Here is a 27725-nt window from a genome sequence, read left to right as displayed (position 1 = left end):
TAAATACTATTTTTTAAATATTAAAAATATTATGGGAATAACTGTATTTGACACGGTGGAATAATATTATTGTAACTTTATCTAAATAAATAATATTTTTTAAATATCGAAAATATTATAAAATAACTGAATTTGATAGTGTATAGTAGTATTATAAATAAATAATATTTTTATTTAATTCTTAATTCTAACCATTTTATTATATTAGCTAACATTACATCACTATTGTTATTAGTTTGTTTATTTCATTAAGTTAAATTATTAAAATAATTTTAATTGAGTTTATAATAAATAATGTACCTTAAATTTTAGATACATTAGTAACTATTCTCAAATAAATGGGTTTTAATAAAATTATACAAATATTTATATTTAAATATAAATAGTTAATTATGCGTATTATTTTTCAAAAATAAAATATTATGTGGAGTAATATGATGATATAATAAAAGTAACAAATTGTAAAATAGTTCTTTTTTCTTATGAACATTGTGAAATTTAATCCATTTTTCATTTTCACAACATTAAATTCTATATTATTTAACCAATTTTTATTTTTATAAAAAAATTAATTGACAAATGTATTAATAATTGATAATAATCATTAAAATTTAAATAAAACAGAAAATCAAAAGAGATCGTTCATCCGCTCCAAGACATTAATACGATCATAGCTTTATTCATTTGTTAGAGCACCTAAATTTAATACACAGTGAAAAAAGCACATCTAATTGGTTCAAAGAAAGTTGAACCACAATCGTCAAGTTCACTCGACCTCGACCTTGATATCGATATGTATAAGTAGAGACCTATTCTCCTTGCTATAGTATCTGAAGATCACGGAAAAACAACAATTGGCTTATAAAGACAGGACTCAAATCTAAATAAATGAAATCAAGACACATTCTTTTCGGGTAGATATATCAACGTTTTGTATTGAAAAACAAACAAAAAAAGATATATCAATATTCTACGTATTCTAGTTTTAGGGCCTTGTATTTGAACTTAACCTATGATTTTTCTTTGGGGAATGTATAACCAACTTTATTGCAATCTTGTGATAATGATAAAACCTATGCTTCCTCTGAAACTTTAAAATTCAAAGCTCTTCCTCTCAAATTTTTTTTATGTCCACGGTAAGATCCCACATCGATTGAAGAGAGGAACAAGTGCCAGCAAAGATGCTAGGCCCCAAAAGGGGTGGATTGTGAGATCCCACATCGATTAGAGAGGAGAACGAAGCACCCTTATATAAGAATGTGGAAAGCCTAAAGAGAACAATATCTATTAGCAGTGGGCTTAGGCTCTTACATCCACTTCCCATTCCCATTTCCATTTCCTTTAGGTTACTGAGATGCAAGGCTTAGGAAAAGAAACACATAGAATCCTTCCCAAGCCACTAAACTCTTCCAAAATTAGATAATCAAACCATCTCCAACAGATGAGGCAAAGCCATCTTGATTAAAGTTCCTTTATGTAGCAACAAAAAGAAGAAGAAAAAAAATCAAGGGCTCAGATACAACCAGCTGACTACACTATACTTCCTGGTAAAATTACTTATTTTTCATATCGAGGTTTTTGAAAATGAACCAACTTGCATGTTCATGACATCAACAAAGCTAATAAAAACAAGCTATAGCTGAATTGATATTAGTTTAACATACATTGATGAAACGAGACACTGTGAGTCGATGTTCTCGCATCTACAGAGGGGAAGTTCCACAAATCTAATATAAGCTGGTGTTTCAAATATATCATGCACCAAAATCAAATAAAAAGATAAGTTATCTTATACCTATTTCTAGCAAATTTCCAGAAATCACCTGTGATAGGAAGCAAATCTCCCAGTCCTAGTACTCTCCTCTGCTTCTAACAGGTTTTTCTTTGTATGGTTTCTTTTTGAAAATCTTGAATTATTTTCCTGAATTAAAATAGCAAGCTGTGAAGTCAATCAAAAAAACAAAATGGGAAAGTTACTAACTTTCGTGAGGAAATGTCGGTTAAGTACGAAGTCGTAATGTTGATGAACATTACAGTAGCAATGTGGTTAATCCCAACTGCCTCGACTCCTTCGAAACGCCTTCTTGTCAGAAAGGACCTTCTTGCTTTTAAGGCGTTTCTGTTCTCCAATGGCAGCCCTTAACAAATACAAAAAGTAATACCTCACAATTAAATACGTCATGGGAGATACATAAACATTTTGAAATCAAGTGGCCAAGGAAGTTGAAGAACTCACATCTTAGCAATTTTCTTCTTTTGTTCTTCTGAGGGAGGTGGCGGGACATAAGAAGCAGCATCAATTATTGCCTGATTTTCATATAGAAACAACCCCATTATTGGAAATTAAAATTCAGTTAAGAAACTAAGGCAGAATGCAGAATCTACCTTCCAAGAAATGGCCATAGACTATTTAACTTTCCATATATTCGCTATTAAATAGACAAGAAGAGAAGGATCCTATGGGAAGGCAAAAGTACCTGAAGTTTCTCCAAGGCATCTTCAATGTTCCCCCTGAAGAAATGAAGAGAAGAAAAGTTAACAAATCTTTTTGGTAGAACAAACATGAGAAGAAATAAGGAAGATGAAGAGGACAGAAGTTTACTTCTGCGTTCTAGTTTTAGTGGATGAAATTACAAGCTCCCCATCCTTGTTGATCCGATTTTTCTCCTGTTCAGCGAAGCAATATTCATGTCGAGAAAGAGACAGAAAGAGACGAGTAATATCGTGACAAAAGATTAATTAACACTTGAACCACTTCCAAGTACCAGGATCATACTGTATTGATTCAGATTTTTTTCTCTCTCTAAAAAACAAAACCGTATTAATTGTATTAAAATGAGTTAAATAACTACATTTTACAAGTACTTTCCAGTCCCTAAATTTCAAAATCTAACAATTTAAATGGTTTGGGGGGGGGGGGGGGGGGGGGGGGGGGGGGGGGGGGGGGGGGGGGGGGGGGGGGGGGGGGGGGGGGGGGGGGGGGGGGGGGGGGGGGGGGGGGGGGGTGTAGAACTGTTAGGAGACAGAAATAACAGAAGACTGACGACAGAAACCATACAAATCTCAATGTTGTGCGGATTTGAAAGACAGAAAGGAAATTTTCTAAAACTTGCCACTTTAATTCGAGGGAAGGAGAGGAAAGATATGTAATAGAAAATTAAGTAACAAACCGTTTGCATAATCTTTTCCCTGATTCTCTCGCTTAGCCAATATGCATCTTTAACATTGAAGCGCATGTCAACCTTCGTGTTCACTGCACTATCATTTACAGAAATGATACCTCATAAAGAAAAAAGAAACTCTAAAGTAGAAACAAAACCAATCAGAGCCAAGAAAATAACTGACCTTTATTGACATTCTGACCTCCAGGGCCACCACTTCTTGCAAAATTCACAGTGACGTGATCTGAGGGACAGGAAAAGAATAGCAATTGCTGATTAGAGAACCTTTTTCCATTAAGGGTAGGAAACTACAAAAAATTTGAATATCCTTTCCCTTTTTAGGATATATTAGCCAAAGAATTGTGGTGTTCTATCAACAAAATTCTCCTAGCATCTCCATTGTGGTCAAGACTGATTGAGAAATTAAATCTATAAAGAATTGGAGAAGAAATAAATGATTTGAACACCTGACTGGCGTTTTGCTGCAATGGAAGGAAAATGACTTGGGTTTTTATGAGGAGAGAACTTTTAGTGAAGCACTACAAGAAAAAGAATTTTCATTTTAGGTAGTTCATAACAAAGTACGGGAAGGAGAGGTTGAACTTTTTTGAAGTCAAGAATCCAGTAAAATAAGTCGCTGAAGCGAAGGGGAGGTGGTGTGACCAATAACATAATTTTTGTTTTCCCACAAAATGAAGCTAAAGTCTCCTCATCTGTGTAGCCTTGAGATATGCTACTCAATCTGCTAATTCAGATTTCCGATGTTCCATTGCTTCAACATCCTTATCTCATATTACAAGTTTCAACTCATTGATCAAGTCCCCTTCTAAATTCTCCTCCCCCTGTATTGCCCCCTACGGGGACATAAAATTGCATCAAATCCACAATCTCTCCAATGATCGTGTGCACTCCCCTCTCCTATTTGGGTGCACGAATCCATTTATATTGTACAGCAACAGAATAGGAAAAAGAATATCTTGAACTCATCCAGCTCCGCAGCGGTCTATAATATTGGGCAGAAGGAACATACCAGGGTTTTCTATTTAATTTTCTAATCTTAGCCTCAAGTTTCTCTCTTTCACTATGATGATTGCCAAAAATGTCTTTCTGCTCTGACAAACCAACATTTGGCTCTTCACTTTTCACCCACAAATGCTAGTAACACAAATCTTTATCTCACTTTCTCAAATCATCCGGCTTCCTCTCTCTCAATTTCATTTTAATTACAATTTTCTCCAATTAGAAACTGATTGGCCGAAATTCTCCTGCCACTAATAGCTCCTTTTTCTTGTGAAGCATCTGTTTTTTTTGTATCTTTGCAATTCTGCGACAATTGAAGAGTAGTCATAACATTCCTTTCCATTATCAAAGGAGCCATAAAAGCATCTTCAATTTCCTTGAATGTCAATATAATTGTGATTAAAATAGCTCCTCGAAGGAGACAAACAAGTTGGGTTCTTCTTTTTTTATTGCATCCAAAGCACTTAGCTTTCCATGTAAAAATTCCAAAAGAAAAATCACACTCCAGTGTATTTTCCATCTCCACTCGAATGTAAAAAGGCTCTTACTAAGACTCTAGGACCTAGCATTTCACCCTCTATAGGTTTATACATGGATGCATCTAGAGAGAATTCCTTAGAAAGGGGAAGAAAAAGTTAAAAAGAAAAAAAAATCTCCTTGAAACTGCAAATTGATTGATGAAAAACCAAACATACAAATTGAAAACCAGAGGAATGAAATGAAAATTTTCTCTGAGCTCACAACAGAACAGACAACACCTTTTTTCTTTGGTAACCACTCTGTTGTTTCTCTCAATGGAAAATGCACTAAAGGAAGTTCAGAGGGAATCTATTCAATAACCTGGCATACTCCATATCATTCAGCCTGAAATAATCAATCAAGAGTTTAAGAGAGATGAGACGTTCTTCAAGCTCCTTTTCATTAAGGTTTCTCTTAATCCCAAATTCCAACAAGCATTAGCATTATCCAAACCATCTTTAATAGTTGAAATCGAGTACAGCCCTGTAATAACTTCATGTAAACACCATGTTTCCTTGTTACAGTGTTAGTTCTCCCATGTGCAAGTGCAACAAGCCTAGCTATAAACCAATGTTTCTAAAGCACGCAGCATATTGAAGTGCAAGGCTTCGGCCCAGGATCAGAAGAAAAACAAGAAGGAAAGTGAGTGCATTTACGGGAATCAAAATCAGAAAGGAAAAGAACATTCGAGGGTTCAAGGCGATTACACAAGGGTTCAGTAAATTATTCTTAGAAGATATGTCACAAACTGAACAAAATCCGGAGTTTCAGTGATTCAACATCCATTGGACAAAAGACTCATCTTCTTCAAAGTAGCTACGAGCAGTTTCAACGGATGTGAGCTACCGTACACTCAGATAATTTAGGGCTAGAGAAAATAGACAAAAGTGAACCTATATCGACGAGTAGTCTCTCTGGCTTGAATTAGCAACCGTACACGTTGTTAGACAAACACGACTCTCCACAATGGTATGATATTGTCCACTTTGAGCATAAGCTCTCATGGCTTTGCTTTGGGCTTCCCCAAAAGGCTTCATTCCAATGGAGTTAGTATTCCTCATTTCATGATCATTCCCTAAATTAGCCGCGATGTGGGACTTTCATCATCCAACACCTCCCCTCGAACAAAGTGCGCCTCACTTTAATCGAGGCTCAACTCTCTTGGAGTCTTAGTCATTTTTTACTGCCTTCGAGGAGACTTGGCTCCTTTTTCTTTTGGAGTTCTTTGTTCGATATTTGAGGATTTACCAATCTATTGGCACGACTAAGTTTAGAGCATGACTCTGATACCGTGTTAGACGAACACGACTCTCCACAATAGTATGATATTGTCCACTTTGAGCATAAGCTCTCATGGCTTTGCTTTGGGCATCCCCAAAAGGCCTCATTCCAATGGAGTTAGTATTCCGCACTTCATGATCATTCTCTAAATTTGCCGCCATGATCATTCTCTAAATTTGCCACGATGTGGGACTTTCATCACATCTCAGGGGATTACACTACCACAACTACCAGTTGACTCAGTAAAGTAATAATCACTTTAAACAATAGATTATTGAGTGATTTTCGGGACATACCGAGAGTGATTTTAGGGGCGGGTTCGTCGTCAGCCGATAGAGCGCGCTCCTCCGCCTCTTGCAACAGCTGCTGAACCTGCGACAGGCGGGAAGATACCTTTCCTCCGGCACCGGACGACTCCGAAGCGGCACATATGACACGACCAAAACTGATCTCACGCAGCCTGAATCGCAAAGCGGCATTGGGATTGTTCAAAGTAGCAGGGAAGAGTGGGGGTACTGATAGAGTAAAATAGGGTTGCGAATGAAGGATTTCTCTGAGGATCATGTTTGTGGTGGTTCTAATGACCGCCATTCTTTCTCCAAGGTACCTTGAAAGCGAGTTAGCAGCGATGAGCTTCCTCTACAGCTTCTAATGGCTTTGAGCCTGGGAAGACGATGACCACTGGTGCTGACGGCGAACACAGCACTGGACAATGAATGGTTCTCCATTTTTTAGGCAAAAATGAAAAATATGGTTTTTTTTTTTTTTTTTTAATTCCGCAAAAAATATTTAACAAATTAAGATTTATTTGAAAACTACAGGGACTTTTGTGTAATTTAACCTTGATCTTACCCAAGCTACCGTTACTGAGTTTTGGGCTTCCATCTGATCCATTTAACAGCCTAGTTCGGCCCAAATAAACAAGCCCATTATTCTGATTTGATACGCCAACCATTCAATACCGACACGTGTCCACCATATCACATCTGGAACCATCGATTTCAAGGACGAACGTCGCTCTCTCGTTTTCTTCGGCCTTCAATTTCCCAGTCGGTGAATATCCGGGGTTCCCTCTCTCCCTTCGTGAATTTCTTACTCCCGGAAATTTCGTTGAGGCGATCGTGTTTGAAATTTTTTGTCTACCGGAGTAATTTTGTAGAACGCTTGCAAATTTCTACGTATCTTTTTCGCTGAAGGTACCGCTTCTCTCTTTAACAGGATCGGATCATCTAGGGTTTGACATGTTTGTAAAACTTGAATGCTGTTCATCTTGATGTCTACGGTTCTCTTTTGGCTTTGGTTTTTTTTGGAAGTATGAGGAGTTTTTCTGTATCGTTGTGTTAAGCGTTGTTGGTTGCTTTTGTTTATTATTATTTTTCTTTTGGTTTTTGATTCGGAATTTCAGTTTTTGTTATTGTGTCTGCTAGTCTGATTATATATAGTGGAAATGGTGGATTTTATGTTTCTTTTTATTTTTATTTTTTTTGTTTATAACAATATTTTTGTGTTTTTTTTAATTTGATTATGGATTTTGTTGCATCATTATCAATTATGTTCGATTTAGGAGAATCCTGGAGGAATTTTCCTTGTCGTTGAGTTACTTGATTATTTAGTTTGAGCTTTGCCTTTATATCAAGCCGATCATGCTGAGTCTTTCTTCGTTGGCTTGGTTAACTTTTTGTTTATCGTCTCTTGTTTTTCTTCCAGGGTCCTTTTGTGAACTGTAACGATGCATAGAAAGAGCAGAGGGGGCAGGGACGAATTTTTTGATTTTGGTGACCCCTTTGCTGGGTTTGGAGGCTTTCCGGGTCAAAGAAGCTTAATTTCTGGTTTCTTTGGTGGACGGGATCCATTTGATGATCCTTTCTTCAGAAGTCCATTTGGAAGCATGTTTGATTCGAGCTTCCCTGGTGGTCCTCGAATGCCTTTTGCAAGCATGCGTCCATCTGGATTCCTTGATCATCAGGCTCCCGAGCCTAAAAGGCCGAGAGGCCCGATTATTGAGGAAATAAATTCAGATGATGAAAAAGAAGCAGGAAACGAGAGTAAAAATCCAAAGAATTCATCCAAGGAGCCTCTTGTTGAAGACCCTGATGATGAAGGTGAGTGTGAGACTTGTCTGGATTGTTGTGTTTGTCATTCTTTTGCTTGCTTTTATGCATTTCAGTTGTAATCTGTAATGCCGAACTATTTCCTTGTTGTTAAAGAGAATGGGAAAAGACAGTTGCAGCGCATAGATCATCACAGTGGATCAAATCACAGACATATCCGACCTCAAACTAATAGCTTCACATTTCAGAGCTCCTCTGTAACTTATGGAAGCTCGAATGGAACATATTATACTTCATCAAGAACAAGAAGGGCAGGAAGTGATGGTGTAAGTGAAACTTAAAGGCCAGTAAGGAGTTGATTCATCTAGGAAGATTTCTTTCTTCATTTGTCTATTTCTTTTTGTAAATAGGTGGTTTTTGAAGAAAGCAAGGAAGCTGATACGGCAAGCAGACAGGCAACCCATAAAGTTTCAAGAGGACTCCATAATAAGGTATCAACAAAGAAAAGATTTGACCCCTTGAGATTAATGTCCTCCCATTTGTATCCGTTAATTATTTGTTTGATACAACTTGTGATGTGTTTCTTTTAGGGTCATTCAGTTACAAGGAAACTGAATCCTGATGGTAAGGTGGATACCATGCAAACTTTGCATAATCTTAATGGAGGTATGTAACTATTCATGCCCAATTGTTTTTGTGTTTGTGTAAACTGGATGCTTACGATGTCTGGCGTTATGTTGTAAATCTTCAGATGAGCTAGACAGTTTTGAAAATGCTTGGGCAAGGAATGCAGGAAGTTTGCCTGGGTGGCCTGGGAGTACAAGCGGCTTTGATAGTATTGGTATTTTCTAATACAACTTCGATCAAGTTTTTCTTAATCTGATCCTTTTGTCTGCCTCCTTACCGTTACTTTTATTTCGTAGAACTTCAGTACTTAGGCTCATGATGCTGATGTTTTATACAATGATAGGACTTGAAGGTTCAAATGACCAAATACCCTTATAATACTTGGTGGATGGGTTTAAGCAAATTACCCAAATGGGAGACAGGAGAATATAATCTAATTATCTCGTTAATGAATGAAAAAATATACAGGAATGGTAGTTACGGGAACTGTGTGCCCACCAAACATTGGATGAGATCAGAAATGGGGGAGTTCTTTTTCTTTTTTTTTTTTATTTTTTTTATTTTTTATGTTTTCCATACACCGTTTCCCGTCCTCGAACGTATTTGTTTGGTCTGACTAAAATCTTTCATAATTCTATTGGTTTTAAGTTGCACAGGAACATTTGTCTGACCATTTGCCTCTTGTAACTTATATATGTTTAGGAGAGTAAGTGAAAATATAAGAACAGAAGCCTCCTCCCTAGTGGCTTTTAGTAACCAGAAGTGTAAACAGTTTAAGGAAACTAGTCTGCAAAACTATCACTATGGAACCAAGTAGCTGCTATAATTTTATGATGGGTGCTAGCAAGTGTATATGATGCTAATTTCATTCCACCCCATGGACAGCTGGTGGCATTTGCCAAAACGGTCAAACAAGCAGAGGTGGGTTGGCACTTCCCTCCACTCAGCATCATCCTCAAGCGACTGGAAGGACAGCCGTGGAAGGCTGGAGTAACCCGGGTTCCTCACGCGCACAGCAAGTGAACAGGAGTAGGAAAGATGCAAGGTACAGGAGTGCCTAAACTTACAAAATTATAGACTGGATTCAGATTGATCTCGTGCCTCTTTTGCGAATCCATTCTTCCATTTCAGATGGATGCCCTTATCTGTGTGTCGTTCATAATTACTTACATACCCCTTGCATATACTGTGGAACGATATAGTTGCTGTTGACAAGTATTTCATCTTATCTTTTTTCATGACCAGCAGTTCTGATGTTATTTGATGAATCTGAGAGTGGTTTTATTAGGAAAAAATGCCAATTTTAGAAATTGAATCAAGATACTGACTATATTGAGGGCCGTTGCCGTTGCTATTGCTGTTGCCATTGTTCTTTTTGGCTTTGTTTAAACTTGTCGTGTAAGAAATGATGAAGTATGTATGTAGGTATCCAAGAACTGGGAGTTGAGAGAGGAAGGGAAAATTGAAAAAAAAAACTTCTTAAATCGATCAAAACTGCTAGGAGAACTGGTTATATATGCAGCATGAGTGTTTTGGATTATGATTTGAATTTATGAGTATTCATGATCTTTAGGGTTATCTTTGAATTCAAAATTTTCAGATGTGTATCTTTTCAATTATTAAATAAAAGTTTTTATTTCGCTAATTCAAAATTGAATTTGATTGAACCAATTGTTTTGTTTTTTAAGTAGTGTTAGTTTTTAGAAGATTACAAATATGAACTTTGAGACTATATAAAGTTGCGGTTAATGATTTTCATTTTGAGGATATATATTTAAGGCTATATAAATGGTTGGATGTTTAATGATGATTTTCATTAAAGTTAATGGTTTTTCATATTGAGGCTATATAAAGTCGTAGAAGGTTAATGTTTTCATTTTAAAGCTATATAAAATTATGTATGTTATCTTTGCAAGGGAGATTTGAACAGAGACCTGAAATATGCAAGTAACAAAAGCATTTATGTTTTCATTTAGCTAATGACTATGTTTCTTTGCAATTCCATAGTTTAGATTGTATGTTTACCATCATTCAAGTTTGATATGGAACCTTGTTTGTGGTGTAATTCGAATCTCAAACAAGTGTTATTAACCGTTGATATTTGATCAACAAGATAATTCAAATCTTAATTTCATATCAATCTTGGTGGTAGAGTAATTAAAATCTCAAACAAAGTGTTCTTACCTGTTGATATGACAATTCAAATCTTAATTTCCCTTGGAATGATTTCTTATCATTAAGGCTAACTGTTCTTACTTTTCTTTTAGCCGAGGGCCAGTTTAGGGTGCATGTTTAGAATCATTGAAGCTTAAAATAATCGATCGTGCTTATAGAGTAATTCAAATCTTAAACAAGTGTTTTTGCCTTGTCATAGAATACTCGATTAACAAAAAAAATCTAAATCTCACTTCTCTTGTAGTGATTTCTTATCAATTACCATATTGATCGATTGAGTTCGAGTAAATGAAATGAGTCGGATTTGTAATAAATCGAGGGTGGAATGTAGTGGAAAATGGGTGGATTTGAAAGGGAAATAAAGAGAGGGAAAGCGAAGGAAAATGGTGAAGAAGAATAGAGACATAAGTACACGTGAATGTGTAATAAATTAAGAGAGACAAATATTAGATGGCATAGGTCAGCGGTAATACCACACCATAGCCTTAGCCCTTTCCATTTTGAAGGCCACAACATGCCCTCCCCTCCTTCACCTTCCCCATTGCCTCCATTTATTATCCTCACATGCCTCTCCCGATTCCCCGTTTTCTCGTTTGGCTACATTTTTTAGGGACAAGACGACGATATTGACTCTTCATTCCCTCCAATACGTCCACGTTTTCTTGTTTGGTTAAAATTTTTAGGGTCGAGATGACGATATTCATTAGGGTACCTGACTTTCTACTAATCAAAGCCTAACCGTATGATTAGTTCTATTATGACTTGAAATTATAATTAGATGTACTTGTTATAGTCATTGATTCCTATTTAAATTATCGAGTACGATTGTTTTATCGATTACGATTGTTCTTCTCACCCAACTTTGGTCATTTTTCTTTTCGTTTCATTTAATATAATAACGCACGTTGAAGTTCATAAGTGGAAAAAATTCGATACCCATTAATTAACCTATTCAAGTTTAAAACTTTTGTTTCTCTCAAGAAGGGTGTCGAGGAGACAAGTCTCATCTCATCATTCTCTCTATTCGTCTCTCTAGAAGTGTGTAGATTTTTAAATGGGACATTCATTAAGAACAATGGAAGGATGTCTCCTAACCTCTCTCCCCGAACCTTCAACGATGATTGAGACTTTTTTTCGAGAGAGAGACTATTAAAAAGTGTCTGAAAAACGTAGAAACCAGTGATTCTATATTAAAAATCGTAAGAATTATTAGTGGCATACGAATTTTTGAACTTAAAATGAAAAATTATTAAGAGACGAACGACGAACAGGTTTAACATTTTTGAGCGCTCGAACGAGAGAAATAAATAGAGTTGGTGAGTGGCTATCAAAGACTTAAAAGGCATTTATGAAAGTCTTCCGCTCTCTCACTCCATTTGGCTCCTTTTGCATCTCATTTTCCCATTCAATTTTTGTCCTATGCAACTAAAATTCAGTCAAAGTAAGCATATTTTCACCCGTTTTCCCGTAAAGAGTATGTTCGGAGTTAATTTTGACGTTTCAAGTCAACACTTAAACGTTTAAGTTCGTATCAAATCTTTACGTTTACGAGTTATTTTAAAAATTCTAAACAAAACTTTCAACCAAACGACCCTAATAAATTTATGAATTTTGTATTTATACTATATCTAATAAATTATGGATCTATTCGACAAAAAATCAAAATATTGGTATTGGATTTATCAATCGATTCATAACCTTTCAAAGACAACCGATATCTATTCGGACTCCCTTTATTTGTAGGAGTACATCTTGAATCTGTCGATTATGTTATGGACGAAGTCCTACTCATTGGGACCTGGTTGAATTGGGAGAAGCCGTAGGTATTATTGCGGGTCAATCTATTGGAGAACCGGGTACTCAACCAGCTAACATTAAGAACTTTTCATACAGGCGGAGTATTCATAGGGGGGACTGCAGAACATATACGAGCTCCTTCTAATCAAATTCAATGAGGATTTGGTTCATCCCACACATACACGTCATGGGCATCCTACGTTTTTATGTTATATAGACTTGTATTTAGCTATTGAGAGTGGGGATATTATACATAACGTCACCATTCCACCCAAAAGTTTACTTTTAACGATCAATATGTAGAATCAAAACCAACGATGGCTAAACGATCTTTTATTAATTTATCTTAATAATATTAAAAATTCATGTTATTTTGAGGAATTAATAAGACTAAAAGGACAAAGAGAAAAAACCAAAAAAAGCACACAGAAAGAGATAAAAAGAAGTAAACCATAAAGTAAAGAGAGTATCTAAAAAACAATTTTTTTTTTTTTTTTTTTTTTTTTTTTTTTTTTTTTTTTTTTTTTTTTTTTTTTTTTTTTTTTTTTTTTATAGAAATTTGTGAAATAACGAACATAAATAATAAGAGATAAAGATAATTTATAATTTATAATTTATAACTCGTTATTCCGACCTATTTAATATTTCACTTTAAACCGATAAAATCACTAAACTTTACATCCTTGATAGAGTATACCCGAGTTGAGTTAGGTTGAGTTGGAAAAACTTTTTATATTAACCCAAAATTTTGGATGGGTCGAGTTAGTAACTGAACAATCGAGTAGAGTTCATAACTCAACCTTACAACCTATGACTCGGTTTTAGTTGGATTGTCGGAGTTTTTTTTATTATTTTAAAAAAGATCGTACTTATATATGGTTATAAATAACTAAAATCTCATAAATCTTGAATATCAAACGTTCACGAGTCACCTCATATCTCGAACTTTATTTACAAAATATCGAATATTTTTTATTTTCACAGTTTCAACCGTTGGATTGGGTTGGTCAAAGTTGACTCAAAACCAAAAGAAAATTATTATATTTCTAAAAAATAAATGTAAGAAAAAGACAAACAAACTCAAACACTTTCTTCAGAGTTCATAGATATAAATATAACTACAAAGCTCAGAAAAAAGGGAAAACCCAAATTAATTTATTAAAAAAAAATGAAAAATATCACTCCTTCTTCTTCTCCGTCTCCGCCTCTCCACCATTACCAATCTTCTCCGTTCTTCTCTGTAAATCTCTTTCTCAATTCATTTCATAATCTGTTTGAATCGTTGAAAACGTGAAATCCAATTGAGTAATAATCTCTGTGATTGTTGTTTCTTTCTTTGTTTTACAGATCGTTCCAAACAGTGAGAGAACAGAGGAGGAAGATGAGTTCAACAGAGCAACCCCAAGTAGTTGTACGGATGACGGAGCAAAGCACCACCCGACGCCGCTCCACCTACATTCTCACGGCGGAGATGAGATTCTTCCCAAACGCTCCACCAAGAAACGCCTGGAGCCAGTGGCTTCCGTCGGCGACGGTGGATCGGTGTCCTGCAGCAAGTGCAGGCCACATGCTCGAGAAAAGTTCTCTGTGGTTCCGGTGGATTACAATGGCGTCGCCAAGCAGTTTTTCTCAATGGCGAGTCCTAATGGAATATTGAAATCCATTGTGTCGTCGTTCACAGGAAAAAGCCCTAAATCGATGAAGGAAGGAGCGGATTGGGCGGTGAGAGAAGAGCACTGGAAAATCGCTTTCGGCGAAGTTTCGCATAAACTGATTGAAGCGACGAGGAAAAGAGATGAAGCGATTCTTGAAGCTTCGAGGCTGAAATATTCCATGGCGGAATTGGAGAAGAAACTCAATAAACTCGAAATCTATTGCCATAGTTTGAAGTCCGAGCTCTATAAATGCGTTTCAAATCCGCGAAACCCTAACCTAGAAGTTCCAACGAACAGCGATTCGATTTCAGACAAAATAATCGAGAATTTCTTATCATCCGTTTCCGAATCTCGATCGTCCATGAGGCAGTTAAGCCGATCACTAGCGATGCAACTCCATCACATCGGAGACAAAATCTACGAGAGGATTCAATTCCTCCTCCGATCTCACGATATCAAAATATCTCTCTCGAAAAACAGTAAAACCTCACTAATCTTCCATCTCGAAGCGATTCTAAACAGAGCATTCTTCGAGGATTTCGAATCGATAGGGTTTCAGAAGAACTCACCGAATCAGATCCTGAATCCCTCGGATCGGACGGAATCGAACATCGCGTCGTTCAATCGCCTCCACCGGCTGAGTTGGGAGGAAGTTTTAGGCAAAGGAACGAGGCATTTCAGCGAGGATTTCAGCAGATTCTGCGACCGGAAGATGAGCGACATTATTGCGATGCTTGAGTGGAACAGAGCATGGCCGGAGCCGCTACTGCAGGCGTTCTTCATGGCAGCGAAGAGCGTTTGGCTTGTTCATCTTCTCGCCACAGCCGTTCACCCGAGCTTGCCGATATTCAGAGTGGATTCGGGCGTGAGATTCGACGGCGTTTACATGGAAGACATTGCAGGTGACAAAGCCAGAGAACTGGCTCCGGCGACGGTGAGAATAATGGTGGCGCCGGGATTTTATGCGTTTGATGGGTTGATCAAGTGTAAGGTTACGTGTAGGTACCACACTAATCTTAATAATTAATCTTCAAAATGAAATTATTTCTTTCTATTTTCATTTTCTTTTTGGATTTCAATTTTGTGTCTATAATTAAAAAATTAAAAAAAAAATCATCCATTTAAACTTCTAATTTTTGTTAAAAGGTTTAAAAAATTCTTAATTAGTTTCTATTATTGTTTTGTTCAACGTGACTCAAGATCTAACCAATCTATAATACTCCATTTTTTTTATTATAAAAATTAAAAATATTTAATATTTGTAATAATATTAATGATGTACGTAAAAAAACTGCTTATTGTCCGTATTATTTTCAAACAATATTTTAAATTGTGTTACTAATTGGCCATATTATCTCCAAACAATTTAATATTATTTTAGAGAATTCACCCGAATTGTGTTACTAAAGAATAAATGTATTTTTTTTATATAAAAAAAATTAATGTGTTTTTTTTAGTCCAAGATATTAATGAAACTTTTGTAATTTAATTTATTTTGAATTTTTTTTAATTTGAAGGGTATTTTTGAAACAAATATCAACCATTTCTATCCAAAATTAACAGTATTTTTTTTATTTTTTTTAAAGTTTAAGTATTTTAATTCAAAGATATTTTATTAATTTAGAATATATTTTATTCCAAGTCATAAAAAAAATAAAAAAAATAATTAATTATTAATAATTTATTTTTATTAAGAAAAAAAAGAGAAAAATCCTATTAAATTCTTAAACTTTGAAATTATTTTGATGTCTCCTCAAAAATAAATTAAACATACTTCTTTTTTACTAAATAAAATGATGAGTTATCCATATCGATTTGAACCTTTCTCGTTAATTTCAAGACTTTATCGATATTATTTAATTAATAAACCTTACTTTACACCCACATCAAAATCGAAAAAAAATAAAATTTTATAAGATATAGTATTAAAAAGAATTAATGTGTTAGAAAATGTGAATTAAAAATTGTCGCATGTGTTGGAAGGACTATATAATAAAGTGGTTTCCCTTTCATAATAAAGGATATTGCAAATTGCCCCATGTGAGTAACCCTATACACTTTGGAAAATGCTCCTCTCTTCTCACATACCTTTTCTATCTTTTAATTAATGGAAGTCTTTTTTATTTTTTTATTTATTAAATATTAGCATTTTTCGATCGAGGGAAAACCCGCTTTTATTTTTTATAATTATATCTTTTTTAATATTTATTAAATATTATACCCGCTGTGAAAATAAAAGTAGGTAAAGTTCTTTTAACCACATTTATATCTTTTTAAGTCTAATGCTGGTAGATATTGTCCATTTTAGTCTGACGTTTGGTTATAATATCATTTGTAACAGTGCAAATCCAACGCTAGCAAATATTGTCCGTTTTGGCTCGACATCTGCCTCTAATACCATTTATAACAGTCTAAGTCCAACACTAAGTATGACTATCAATTTTATGATTTCAAAATGCATCTACTAGAGAGAGGTTTACACGTAATTTATTTTAAAAATAAAGTGACTTTGTCATAGTTTAAATTTTTATACTCAAATTAAAATTGAAGAATTAATTAAAAATCAAATTTATATTTTGATTTCCATTAGTTTTAACATTTTTTTTAATTATAAAAAGTTTTAGATTCTGCGGTTAGAATAAGGATTTAGATTCTAAATTCAACACCTGATGGCTCTAACATTCTCTTATGACATGATCGTGTTTTAAGAATAAAGATTAACCTTACAAATGAATACAGGTTCTTTCTCAAAGGTTAAAACAACGTACTTAATTTTGAAGTTGAAAATGCGCGTTATTGGTATAGATAATAATTATTAATTATTTTAAACGTTTCTTAATCAATTATATTTTCATAATCACTCTCATTCAGACGTAGTCTTGATTACGTGAGAAAATTTTTGGAGATCTATATTTTTCGGTGCATATTCTAAATGTAGTGTTTACGAAGATTTTGAAGAATAAAAAATTATTTTATACCGTTTAGCTTGAAGTTTTTCAAAACAGAGATGGAATAAAAAACACATCTTTTATGAATTTAAAGTTATCTTTTTACAAGTCAGATCCGACCTTTATTTTAGCCTTTTACAACCTTAAAGCTTACAAAACCATCCATTATTGTTCGACGAAAAAGATGGAGACACAAAAAAGAGAATGAAATTTACGATGCAAAAATATTTTTACTTTTTATCCTGGTCGATTTTAACATCTTCTCATTATGCTTCTCGTATGTGACATTTGAGTAAAGGAATGGTACGTGAATGAATCGAGACTACATCTAAATGAGAGCGATTTTGAGGATAAGATGAGTAAGAAAGACTTAAAAGAAATGAAAGTTACTATGCATACTAGTTAAGTGCACGCCAATAAATCCATGAGAGATTATTTGTAAAATAGCTCCATTGAGTCCCGTATCGCTTATAGAACAAATTCCTATAATTATGAAACCCATATGAGAGACAGAGGAATAAGCGATTCTTTTTTTTAAATTGCGTTGACCCGAAGATGTTGAAGCTGCATAGATTATTTGAATTATGCCTACTATGATCAACCAGGGTGAAAAAATAGAATGGACGTGGGGTAATAATTCCATATTGATCCGAACCAATCCATATGCTCCCTTTTTTAATAAGATTCCGGCTAGAAGCATACAAGTACTGTAATGTGCCTCTCCGTGGGTATCTGGTAACCATGTATGTAAGGGTATAATCGGTGATTTGACAGCAAAAACAATAAGAAATCCGATATATAATATTATTTTCAGTGCTATAGGATACGATTGATTAGCCGATGTTTCAAAATTTAAAGTTGGTTCATTAGAACCATATAAACCGATACCCAGAACTCCCATTAACAAAAAAATGGAACCTCCCGCAGTGTACAAAATAAACTTCTTTTCAGTGACTCAATCATAAGAACTCTATGATTAAACATATTTTGTTTGGAGCAATTCTATATTGGGTAATCTTTTCGAAATTTTCTTAAAATGCATGTGAATGAGGACAAAAAATAATGAATGGCTCGTGTTAGTTTGTAAGAATAGTTTGCATCTTTATAAAGTAAGAAGGAGCAAGTAATGTGAACGAGTGGAGAGGTGAACGAGTGCTCCGTTCTCGTCCTTGTCCTTGTCCCAACCTGTTTGATTTGAAATAAGATGTGGGGACGAAGACGTAAAAAGCTCCCCTATGTCTCGTGAAAATTTCTAAGTAGGAGTTTCATTGCTCGACTACGATATGACTTTTGTGCAATGTTTACAACTGAGACAAACGCAATTTCTCGAATTCTCTAAGAACCCTAAACCTATTCGATTAGAAAAAATAACACATATACATCAAGTTACGTTTTAATAGTAACATCCGTGTTCAAACAGAAAGAACGTATTATCGAGTAAACAGAATCGTATACCTAACGTTGTTCGTGATGAAAATAGTGGTTGGATGGATAGGTATTGGAAAGACCCCTCTTTTTAAAAATCATTGTCCAAATAGTCTCAATGTTCCACTAACAACCAACCATTTGAAGATGCCCTTTCTTTTTAGCCTTTTACAATCCATACATCTTTGTCAAACCACCCTCCCAACCATACAAATTTTTCCACAAATATTCATTATTTTATTATCTCAATACAAATTCGGGACCAACATCCTCGTTCGCACATCGCTCAATGTCTGACTCTGGTACTATTTGTAATCGTCAAAGTTCATTATTAACAGATATTGTCCGTTTTGACTCGTTACATATCGTCGCAACCTCACCATTTTAAAATGTGTTCGTTAGGAAGAGATTTTCACACCCTTATAAAGGGTGCTTCGTTCACTTCTCCAACCCATATAGAAAGTGTTTCGTTGTTAACAGATATTGTTCGTTTTGACCCGTTACATATCATCGTCAGTCTCACGATTTTAAAATGTGTCTGTTAGAAAGAGATTTACACATCTTTTTGAATTGGAACGATAATGATTAAATGTGTTTGAGCATAATGAACCCCAAAAGAAAAGAGAGGAAAATTTGAAAGCAAATCATTAACCCATTTACTAACTCACATGGATGCATAAGATTCAACCATATGATTATGTTTGCACACGAGCAAACCTATACACATGATTTACACTCGAACTATATATCTTAAAACATCTATCACGTATCTTTTAGGCTAATCAAATGTAACGTTCAAGAAATACTCGAGCAAACGTAGACACGTGGGTCTTGTGAAGGCTATGATATGAGTGTCACGACCAAAGTGAAAATGGTAAGAGGGTTTAGCCACTCGTTCGTTATTTTTAAGGGTATAAATTTAGGAGTGTTCAAAAAATCTGATCAACCTGGTTGAACTCGTACAGGTAGGGTTGGGTTGGATTATGAATTTATTTTGGTTGAATTTAGATAGATAAAAATTTTATAGATTGGGTTCGTTCTGGGTTTCCGTAAAGCTAGATTAGTTAAATCGAACCAACCCATATTTGTTATTAATTTTAAAATATATATTTCTATTATTATTTATTCTACAACAAACCTTACAAATAATTTTTAAATATTTTAAAGATAATTTTTCAAAATATATATATATATGAGCTAAAAGAAATTTAGAATAAATGACTCAAATAACCCGAACAATCAACTCAAAAAATTTATAGTTGGATTGAGTTTGAGTTGGGTTCATTATTTAATAACCGTTGTTTGCATTGGAAAAAAATTTATAACCCGAACAATTGGGTTGAGTCTAAAAATGTCTTAACTCAACCCAACACAACACCCGAACATCCCTACATAAATCTTTGTATCTATCTTGCTCGAGTGTTATCCATCTTCAAAAAAGCTAATTTTTTAAAAAGATTCATGATGCCGTGTTATATGTCAATTTGTCAATCGAATATGTAATATGATTTATAGGACGATCACTTGGTTCCCTACATTAGTATCTATGAATATCTACGACGATTTACTTGTCTGAATGACTATTGCTTAGCTAATTTTGTTTACAAAGAAAAAGAAATAAGCATATTCGCCAACCTATCTTTTATTTTTTGTATCATTCAAAACCAACATTCAATTAATGACATCGCTCCTAGGTGTATACAACTCTTCCCGTGCAAGTTTATGGACATCTTTTATCTTAATAGATTCTTTTCGTGGCATGTTTCGATTTTCTTCTCCATTATTCAGAAAAAGACTGAGATGTTCATTTAACCTGCAGGACTCGCCTCGAACAGGGTAGAGAATGAGAAGAGATTTTTTTATGTTAGTCAAACGAAGCAAGAGATGGAGATTTTCTTCTCAGTCCCTGACCTAATTCGTGAAGCGCGATCTAGAAGGATCTTTCGAAAAATACCTGATCGAGGTTTAGCTAATATGTTTACATATTGGACTTCGAACCTTATTCGTTGGTCTCATAAGAGCTTCCTCGATCTTATCCTTATCATGTCCTTTGTAGTAGGTGCTTTTCTTTTTGGGCATTGGTATCCCAAGTCATTCTCGAAGTGGACTCGACCGTTGTCCAAGATCCCAACAAAGCTGCAAGGCAAGCCCTAACTTCGTTGTCCAGAGGATATATACCACTCTGACCAAGAACATACTGAAAGAATATTATGAACTGATAGGGAATCAACATATCAAAGATCCTCTAACTAAAGTAAGGGAGCGGGTATTCGTGTACACGTTAATCTCAATAAACATTGGTTTAATGCAAGATTCGGTGTGTACTTCCCACCAATTATCGTTCATGTAGTCGAGCTACATAAAAGAATCACACTTAACTCAACCTATATACCCTTTCTTGTCCCATGAGAGACGGGAACAAAGGGGACTTCTCTATCTCTACTCCGCCCCGTAAACATCTATAATTCAAACATATTTCGTAAAAAACATTCGTTCAAGAACGAAATTCGAGTAATTTCTTGAACCTTACGCTATCATCAAATATTTCAAAAGGGTAAAAGAAAGTGCATAGCATATCCTACTTGCTCTCATAATTATGAAAGAACATTATCAGTAAACTATGTCCCACCAATTGATTTTCTATAGATAATCATCTTAAAAAAATGTTACAACGAAGATGATCTATCAGCCTCGCTTGGCAGATCATCGTCACTATTTACCGCTCCAAACAACTCGATATCATCGTCGTTCTTGTCGTCATCGTTACAAAAATTCCTCTTCTCGAGCTTCGAACGAGCTGAAATGAACACCAACTTCTTAACACCTTCAGCGACACCTCTTGAGCAGCTTCCATATGAACACATCATTCTTTCAAAATTGGCATTACTTTTATACCCACATGAAGTGGCATGAAGAAAAATGAGCCTAACAGCAACTTTCCTCAATGATTTGAAATCAGTTAAGTATGTTTCCCATACAAGCCTACTGCTCTGTGGATTAGCTGTTCTTAATTTCCCTGTAATGGGATTCTTCTCCTTCATTTGAACAGCTCTTGCATATACTTCATCAAGCCCTTCTGTTCTCCATTTCATCAGCTCCATTAGTACAATGTGAGCTTCCTCCGTCGCCACGAGCCGTGTTATAAGGCGATCGACGTCCTTCTCTTGCTCTGTCGTCAAGCGTTTGAACGGCGGGAGGTACTTCCCAGTGTTGTCCCGTGTAAGATAGAGTGGATCGAGCACGAACGCCGCCGCCCATGCCGGGTGGTAATTCTTCTTAAACCTCATTGACACTATATTCTCCATTGATTCTTCTGAGATTTTGAACTTTTTGCACCAATCTTTCACTTTCTCTCTTAATTCTTCCCAAAGTGGAAGACATTGTCCTACTAATGGCCTCTCTGTTTCAATCTCATCAGCCATGTTCTTCATTAACTTGATCAAACAATGAACAGCTTCCACTTCATTCCAAAACGTAGAATCCCCAACTAAGTTCGAAACCTCTCGAGCTATCGAATTCTCCTCCATCGATGTCGTCTTGTAAGCTTCGTCGAGCCGGGCTAATTGCATCGCGGGAGCTGACTCGAGTATGTCGTCGACCATTCCGAAGAGTGTCATAGCTTCTATCTCCTCTGTTTCAGCAGTGCCCATTGATATCAAACGAGTATAGCCACATTCTTGTAATTGATACCTATGGAAGATCTTTCTGATATTAGACTCAAAGTTGAAGAACTGAGCTACCCTTTTACAGTTTTGGGTGACTTTCTTGAACAAAGGGAGATTTGTAATGAAATCCTCAACCAAATCATTGAAAGCTTGAAATTGACATGGAAGATTAACCAGCCATGGATGCTGATCTTCCAAGTTCTTCAATGTCTTCCCCTCGAACTTATCAGCCACGATCCCGACACATTTCTCCGTGCTGCTTCCACAAATTTCAGAAACAGTATTCCAAAGAACTTCCTCTGCAAAGCTACAAGGAACAGAAGAGCTGAGAAACAGAGTTTTTCTATACAAACTAGTCCCATTTGGGAGGTTTAGAGTCATATGAACCATAGTTTTATGCTCTCGATTATGAGTTTTCCACCCATTTGAGGCGATTTGGAAGAACATGGTATCAGTAATTTTCAAATGAACATCAGCCTTGGCCATTTCGTATTTAGAATTCAATCTAAATCTTGCAAAATCCCTTGATGAGATCGAAGGCAACCCGACTTGAGTCAAGAACGCCTTGAATTTTGGATGCTCTAAACTAGAAATTGAGACTGACCCAGATGATTCAAACACCCAATCTGTAAGAAAATCAAGCGCAGAATCAATCTGAGCCTTGTTTAATGATACCCCAGGGGATGTTCTTGGTGTTCTAAGCCTTTTAACGCTTTTCTCCAACATAGCCAAAGCCCCCAAATCCTCTTTCCCACCGGACAACACCAAAACAGGCTGTTGTGGATTCTGATGTTGAGGTAAAAACGACGAGAACGAACCACCATAAACCCCCGACGGATCCACCACCGTCAATGGAGAAATGTCATAAAACGAATCCCCGCCGCCGCCGCCGCAGGTATCATCGGCGGGCCGCTTACAAGAAACAGGGGAAGTAGAAACAGGGGAGGGAATAAAGGGGGTTTTGGAGAGGGAGTTGAAATTAGAACAGGTCCCACGTTTGAGATGCTCGGAGGCGGTGCGAGAAGGGTTAGAAGCGGAGAAAACGGCGTCGCATAAGGAGCATCGAAGCTTGACAGCTTTGGGATAGCCGGTATCGGAGTTTTTAAGCAAAAGGGGTTCGAGGTGAGACCAGTACCAGGCTCCTTTGCCCTTGAGGGCTTTGGTACGGACCATTAGAAGGCCCTCGTAGCGGCGGTGGACAGCTCGGGCGGTGGCGTCGTCGGAATCCGCCATTGAAAGGATCAGAAACAGAGCGGCATGGAGGGATTTGAGAGGCGGATCTGAAGAAAGGAGTTAGTGGGTGGGAAAGAGAGGAGAGAGAGGGGATTAAGAAAGACGGCGAAGGAGAGAGAAGAAAGGGAAGGGGACATGATGGGGCCATGTGAGGGGAAGGTCGGAGGAGGAAGAGGAAGGGGGAAAAGGAAGGCACTGTTTCTGTGAAGTTTGAGGGTTTTATGAGCAATTTTGATTTGATGGAAGGTGAGCGTGTAGTACACGAGCCCTGGGGGAGGTTGGTTTGGGGAATTTTTTATTTTTTTATTTTTTTATTTTTTTATTTTGGTTTGTTCATACTTTCTGTCTACTTGTCTTTAGTTGTTGGGGGTCGTAGGAAGGACGTATGTTGTTTCTATATATATATATATATACATAACTCTACAAATTGTGAATGGGTCCTTCAATTATTTGAATTTTATCTATTTAGTCCCTAAATTAGTCGTAGCGGAACTATAGACTGAGAGATCATATCTGTAAAGAGTCGTGATTTGCCGTCTTTCTTTAGTGGAACCATTGATCGATTGATTATAACTTGTAAGGAGCCGTGATTTGTGGTCTTCCTTTAATGGAACCATAGGTCAATCCAACATTATTTGTAAGGAGTTGAGTTTGTAGTCTTCTCTAGGTCGATCATCATAAACTGTAAGGGGTTGTGATTTGTGGTCTTCCCTTATTGGAATCATAGATTGATTGATCATAACCTATAAGGAGTCGAGTCGAGTCGAGTCGAGGTTGTAGTTTTCCCTTAGTGAACCATAGATTAATTGATCATAACCTACAAAGAGTCGAGTTTGTGGTCTTCCCTTACTGGAACCATAGATAGATCGATCATAACCTGCAAGGAGTCACGTTTGTAATCTTCCCTTATTGGAACCATAGATCGATCGATCATAACCTACAAGGCATCATGATTTGTGGTGTTCCCTTAGTGGAACCATAGATTGATCGATCATAACCTGCAAGGAGTCAGTTTTGTAGTCTTCCCTTACTATAACCATATATCAATTAATTATAACCTACAAGAAATCGGGTCTGTGGTCTTAGCCTTAGTGGAACCATAGATCGATCGATCATAACCTGCAAGGAATCAAGTTTGTGGTCTTCCCTTACTGGAACCACGTACAAGGAGTCGTGGTTTGTGGTTTTTCCTCTATCAAATGGAGAATAGAAGGCTAAATAGACGTAATATTTTGTGGATCATAACTTTGTATTTATAGGTTCATCCAAGAATTTTGGTACGCGTGTATATATATATATATATATATATATATATTAATTTGTTAGAATGAATTATTAAAATAATTATAATATTCAGTTATAATGATATAAGATAATGTTTAGGATATTTTAAAATTATATTAATTAAGTAATGAGGAGAGGGGATATAATTCAGCTGAATTTTTGAAGACGTCATCTTCAGGTGAAAAAGTCTAACAGTGACGTATGCATGTTTGACTTTCAAACAAATCCATTACTAATAATGACGTCACGAATTCATAACGAGGTAATTTTTTTTTATTACAATTTTAAATAATTTCTTGAATGATTTTTATATGGTAAAGGACGATTGAATTCATACAAATTAAAAAAAAAAAACATTGAAATCGTTATCGTTGTCGGCGTCTTAACACTATATTGGGAGCATTGCAACTTGAGGATAAAAGGTGTGTGCTACAATTTCATCTGTATCTGTAGCGTCGTGATGAGACTTACTACATCTCAACACTTTCGGACAAAAGTCATCCCTCTCGATTGCTTAGGGCGTGTCATTGTTGGTGTCTCAATGCTTCTGCAGCATCCTTTAATTGCACATCGTTCGGGAGGAAAACTTATGGGATTCGTGACCTAGATCAAAATTACGAATGGTGAGATACTAAAGAAAGGAACTTTCAAAACTTGGGATCATGACGATTGCCTTGAAGATGAAAGATCATCTTGTCATATCTGACTTGTCTTCTTTCCTTTATTTCTTGTATTTTGGTTATAAATTCTAGCACGAGTCTTTGTGGTAGACTTTTGAATACACATGGTTCGTGTATTTACTTGCTTAATTATTATATCTAATTTGACATGTACATTTACAAGTAGAACCAACGGTGTTCGTGGGTTGAATTGAGACATTTTTTTAAATCCAACCCAATTTTTCAACCTGAACGATCATTATTAAACAATTTTTCTTTTTGGGTTGGTTGTTCCCCGTAAGTATATATAATTGTTTCATATCCAAAAATATATATTTTAAAATTAACAATAAATTCGTGTCGGTTCAAACCAATCTAATAAGGAGGATTCATAAATCAGCTCAATCCATAAAATTCTCGTTTATTTGAACTCAATTCAACTCCAGAAGCTCGTAACCCAATTTAAACCATGATAATTGAATTATGTTGGGTTTATTCAGTTTTTCGAGTTATCGAATTTTTTTAACCCTCGTAAGTAAAAACCTCATAAATCTAAACAAGATGATTTGTTCGAGATAATTCTTGATTCGATTAAGAGCATAATTGAAATTAATCTAAAGTTTAGGGACATAATAGAAATTTACCATCTGTATCGCATGTAACACTATTTTATACGGTATCGCTACCTCGCTAAGCATAATTAAAAAACGTTAACTTTAACGTCGAAGGGTAAGAATAAAACGGTTTAAAGTGTAGTGACATTATTTAATTCTAAAAATATTTTTTATTTTTATAATTATTTTGTAGAAATTAATGATGTTGTAGACAAGTAATCCCATCTGTCATCCACCTTAATTTTCAAGCAATATTAAAAAAATAAAAATAAAGAAAAGAAATTGAATACGTAAAAGATGGATTTGACATTTGCGGTCTTAATTCACAAACAAAATTCAATATAGAAAAACTAAAACACTTTTTTTTTTTTTTTTTCATTTTTTACAATTTAAATATATATTTTAACATTAAAAAAATGTTTTTTTAATTAATGTGTCTCAAAAATACTTTACACTTTTATAAAATCTAAAAAATATTTTATTTCAAATTAGGTTTCAAAATATCAATTTTCAAAAATATTTTAAAAATTTATTGATAATTTTAAACTTTTTTTTTAATTCAAAAATATTTTTTTAAAAAAATCAAAAATACTTAATTTAAGAGTATTATCAAATATTTAAAACAAAATACAAAAATTTAAGGATAATGGTTGGTTAACATTTTTTTTTTAATTATTTAGAGTAAAGTTTTTAAAAATTAGTTCTTCCCCTATCTTACCTGAAGCCAACGAGTTATGAATTTTTTGAAGTCGGAAATGCGAGATAATTTTTTCTATATCGAACCATTTAATCGTAAGTTCATTGTTACACAACACAATGTGATTGAATTAGTTTGTTGTCAGATCGTCGTGTAATCTGACTTGACCAAATTTATGTGTTTGTTGAAACTTAATTCTAAGCGTTAAAAATTAAATTACAATTTAAAAAAAAAAATGGCTTTTTATTATTTTTTTTAAAAAGGTGTATTAATTTTATTAAAAAATTTTAAATCCGTGAAATATGGGAATATGAAGATGTGTTTGTCTGGTAATGGTACAAAAGTAACACCCAATAATTGTTAAGCTTTTGAATAAAGTTGATCCAATTTTCTAAAGGCCTATTTATGAGTATATGAAAATTATATTCAAAAAGTTATCCATTCATGTGATTTTGTTTTTTTCTTTTTAATTTATTTAAGATATAATTAAACCGCTAATAGATATTGTTCGTTTTGGTTCGTTACTCATCGTTGTCAGCCTCACGACTTTAAAATGCATATAATAGAGAGAGGTTTTTCCACCTTATAAGGAATGATTTGTTCCCTTCTCCAATCCATGTGTGATCTCACATACTAATATGTAGAGATATCCATGGAGCAGGGTTGAATGGAATGGAGTCGGAAAAAGCCTTTATCATCTCCATCTCTGCCTCTTATTTCAATCAACGAGTATTCTTTTTAGTTATTTTTATTATTAAATTTTGTGAATATCAAACCTTTTAGGGTATTCATATGATATAATAATTCGATCAACATAACCCAATATGAGAACAATGAAAAAAAATATATATCTCGACTAGTAAATATTTTATAATTGAATTTTATGAGATTTTAGTTATTAATTAGCATGATTT

General features: G+C 35.1%; 4 protein-coding genes across 5 annotated transcripts; 2 read left to right on the top strand and 2 right to left on the bottom strand.

The window, feature by feature from the left end:
• Nucleotides 1-1622: 1622 nt before the first annotated feature.
• On the bottom strand, nucleotides 1623-6706 carry LOC111465103 (peptidyl-tRNA hydrolase ICT1, mitochondrial). 2 transcript variants are annotated; one of them, XM_023109394.1, is made up of 8 exons: nucleotides 6278-6706; nucleotides 3346-3405; nucleotides 3171-3253; nucleotides 2603-2667; nucleotides 2478-2511; nucleotides 2237-2307; nucleotides 2035-2138; nucleotides 1623-1939 (listed from the first exon to the last, which is right to left on the bottom strand). In XM_023109394.1, the coding sequence occupies exons 1-7, from the start codon at nucleotides 6570-6572 to the stop codon at nucleotides 2048-2050; spliced, it is 699 nt and encodes a 232-aa protein (XP_022965162.1). In that variant the 5' UTR covers nucleotides 6573-6706; the 3' UTR covers nucleotides 1623-1939; nucleotides 2035-2047. The 2 variants fall into 2 exon arrangements, with proteins under 2 accessions (XP_022965162.1, XP_022965163.1); XM_023109395.1 differs by having other exon boundaries at nucleotides 1623-1921.
• Nucleotides 6707-6973: 267 nt separating this feature from the next.
• Nucleotides 6974-9975, top strand: LOC111465069. The gene is made up of 7 exons (XM_023109336.1): nucleotides 6974-7177; nucleotides 7689-8083; nucleotides 8189-8358; nucleotides 8443-8523; nucleotides 8623-8698; nucleotides 8784-8873; nucleotides 9545-9975. Exons 2-7 carry the CDS (start codon nucleotides 7711-7713, stop codon nucleotides 9718-9720), a joined length of 966 nt encoding a protein of 321 aa, XP_022965104.1. The 5' UTR covers nucleotides 6974-7177; nucleotides 7689-7710; the 3' UTR covers nucleotides 9721-9975.
• Nucleotides 9976-13703: 3728 nt separating this feature from the next.
• Nucleotides 13704-15346, top strand: LOC111465023 (IRK-interacting protein-like). The gene is made up of 2 exons (XM_023109275.1): nucleotides 13704-13871; nucleotides 13979-15346. Exons 1-2 carry the CDS (start codon nucleotides 13800-13802, stop codon nucleotides 15311-15313), a joined length of 1407 nt encoding a protein of 468 aa, XP_022965043.1. The 5' UTR covers nucleotides 13704-13799; the 3' UTR covers nucleotides 15314-15346.
• A 5907-nt stretch (nucleotides 15347-21253) lies between these two features.
• Nucleotides 21254-23758, bottom strand: LOC111500248. The gene has a single exon (XM_023151951.1). It carries the CDS (start codon nucleotides 23555-23557, stop codon nucleotides 21326-21328), a length of 2232 nt encoding a protein of 743 aa, XP_023007719.1. The 5' UTR covers nucleotides 23558-23758; the 3' UTR covers nucleotides 21254-21325.
• Nucleotides 23759-27725: the final 3967 nt, after the last annotated feature.

The sequence above is a fragment of the Cucurbita maxima genome, unplaced genomic scaffold (assembly GCF_002738345.1).
Source record: "Cucurbita maxima cultivar Rimu unplaced genomic scaffold, Cmax_1.0 Cma_Scf00028, whole genome shotgun sequence".
NCBI lineage: Eukaryota > Viridiplantae > Streptophyta > Magnoliopsida > Cucurbitales > Cucurbitaceae > Cucurbita > Cucurbita maxima.
The sequence above is the reverse complement of the archived record's forward strand: the minus strand, read 5'-3'. Positions and strand labels throughout refer to the sequence as shown.

What these genes read in the sequence shown, in the direction of transcription:
- LOC111465103 (XM_023109394.1), bottom strand. Translation starts at nt 6,572, where the DNA reads ATGGCGGTCATTAGAACCACCACAAACATGATCCTCAGAGAAATCCTT. An exon ending in CGCCCCTAAAATCACTCTCG is followed by an intron (nt 3,406 to 6,277) that starts GTATGTCCCGAA and finishes CCTGTCCCTCAG; the next exon opens with ATCACGTCACTGTGAATTTT. An exon ending in AAGAAGAAAATTGCTAAGAT is followed by an intron (nt 2,139 to 2,236) that starts GTGAGTTCTTCA and finishes GTATTTGTTAAG; the next exon opens with GGCTGCCATTGGAGAACAGA.
- LOC111465069 (XM_023109336.1), top strand. Translation starts at nt 7,711, where the DNA reads ATGCATAGAAAGAGCAGAGGGGGCAGGGACGAATTTTTTGATTTTGGT. An exon ending in CAAGAGGACTCCATAATAAG is followed by an intron (nt 8,524 to 8,622) that starts GTATCAACAAAG and finishes TGTTTCTTTTAG; the next exon opens with GGTCATTCAGTTACAAGGAA. An exon ending in AAGCGGCTTTGATAGTATTG is followed by an intron (nt 8,874 to 9,544) that starts GTATTTTCTAAT and finishes CCCCATGGACAG; the next exon opens with CTGGTGGCATTTGCCAAAAC.
- LOC111465023 (XM_023109275.1), top strand. Translation starts at nt 13,800, where the DNA reads ATGAAAAATATCACTCCTTCTTCTTCTCCGTCTCCGCCTCTCCACCAT. An exon ending in AATCTTCTCCGTTCTTCTCT is followed by an intron (nt 13,872 to 13,978) that starts GTAAATCTCTTT and finishes TTTGTTTTACAG; the next exon opens with ATCGTTCCAAACAGTGAGAG.
- LOC111500248 (XM_023151951.1), bottom strand. Translation starts at nt 23,557, where the DNA reads ATGGCGGATTCCGACGACGCCACCGCCCGAGCTGTCCACCGCCGCTAC.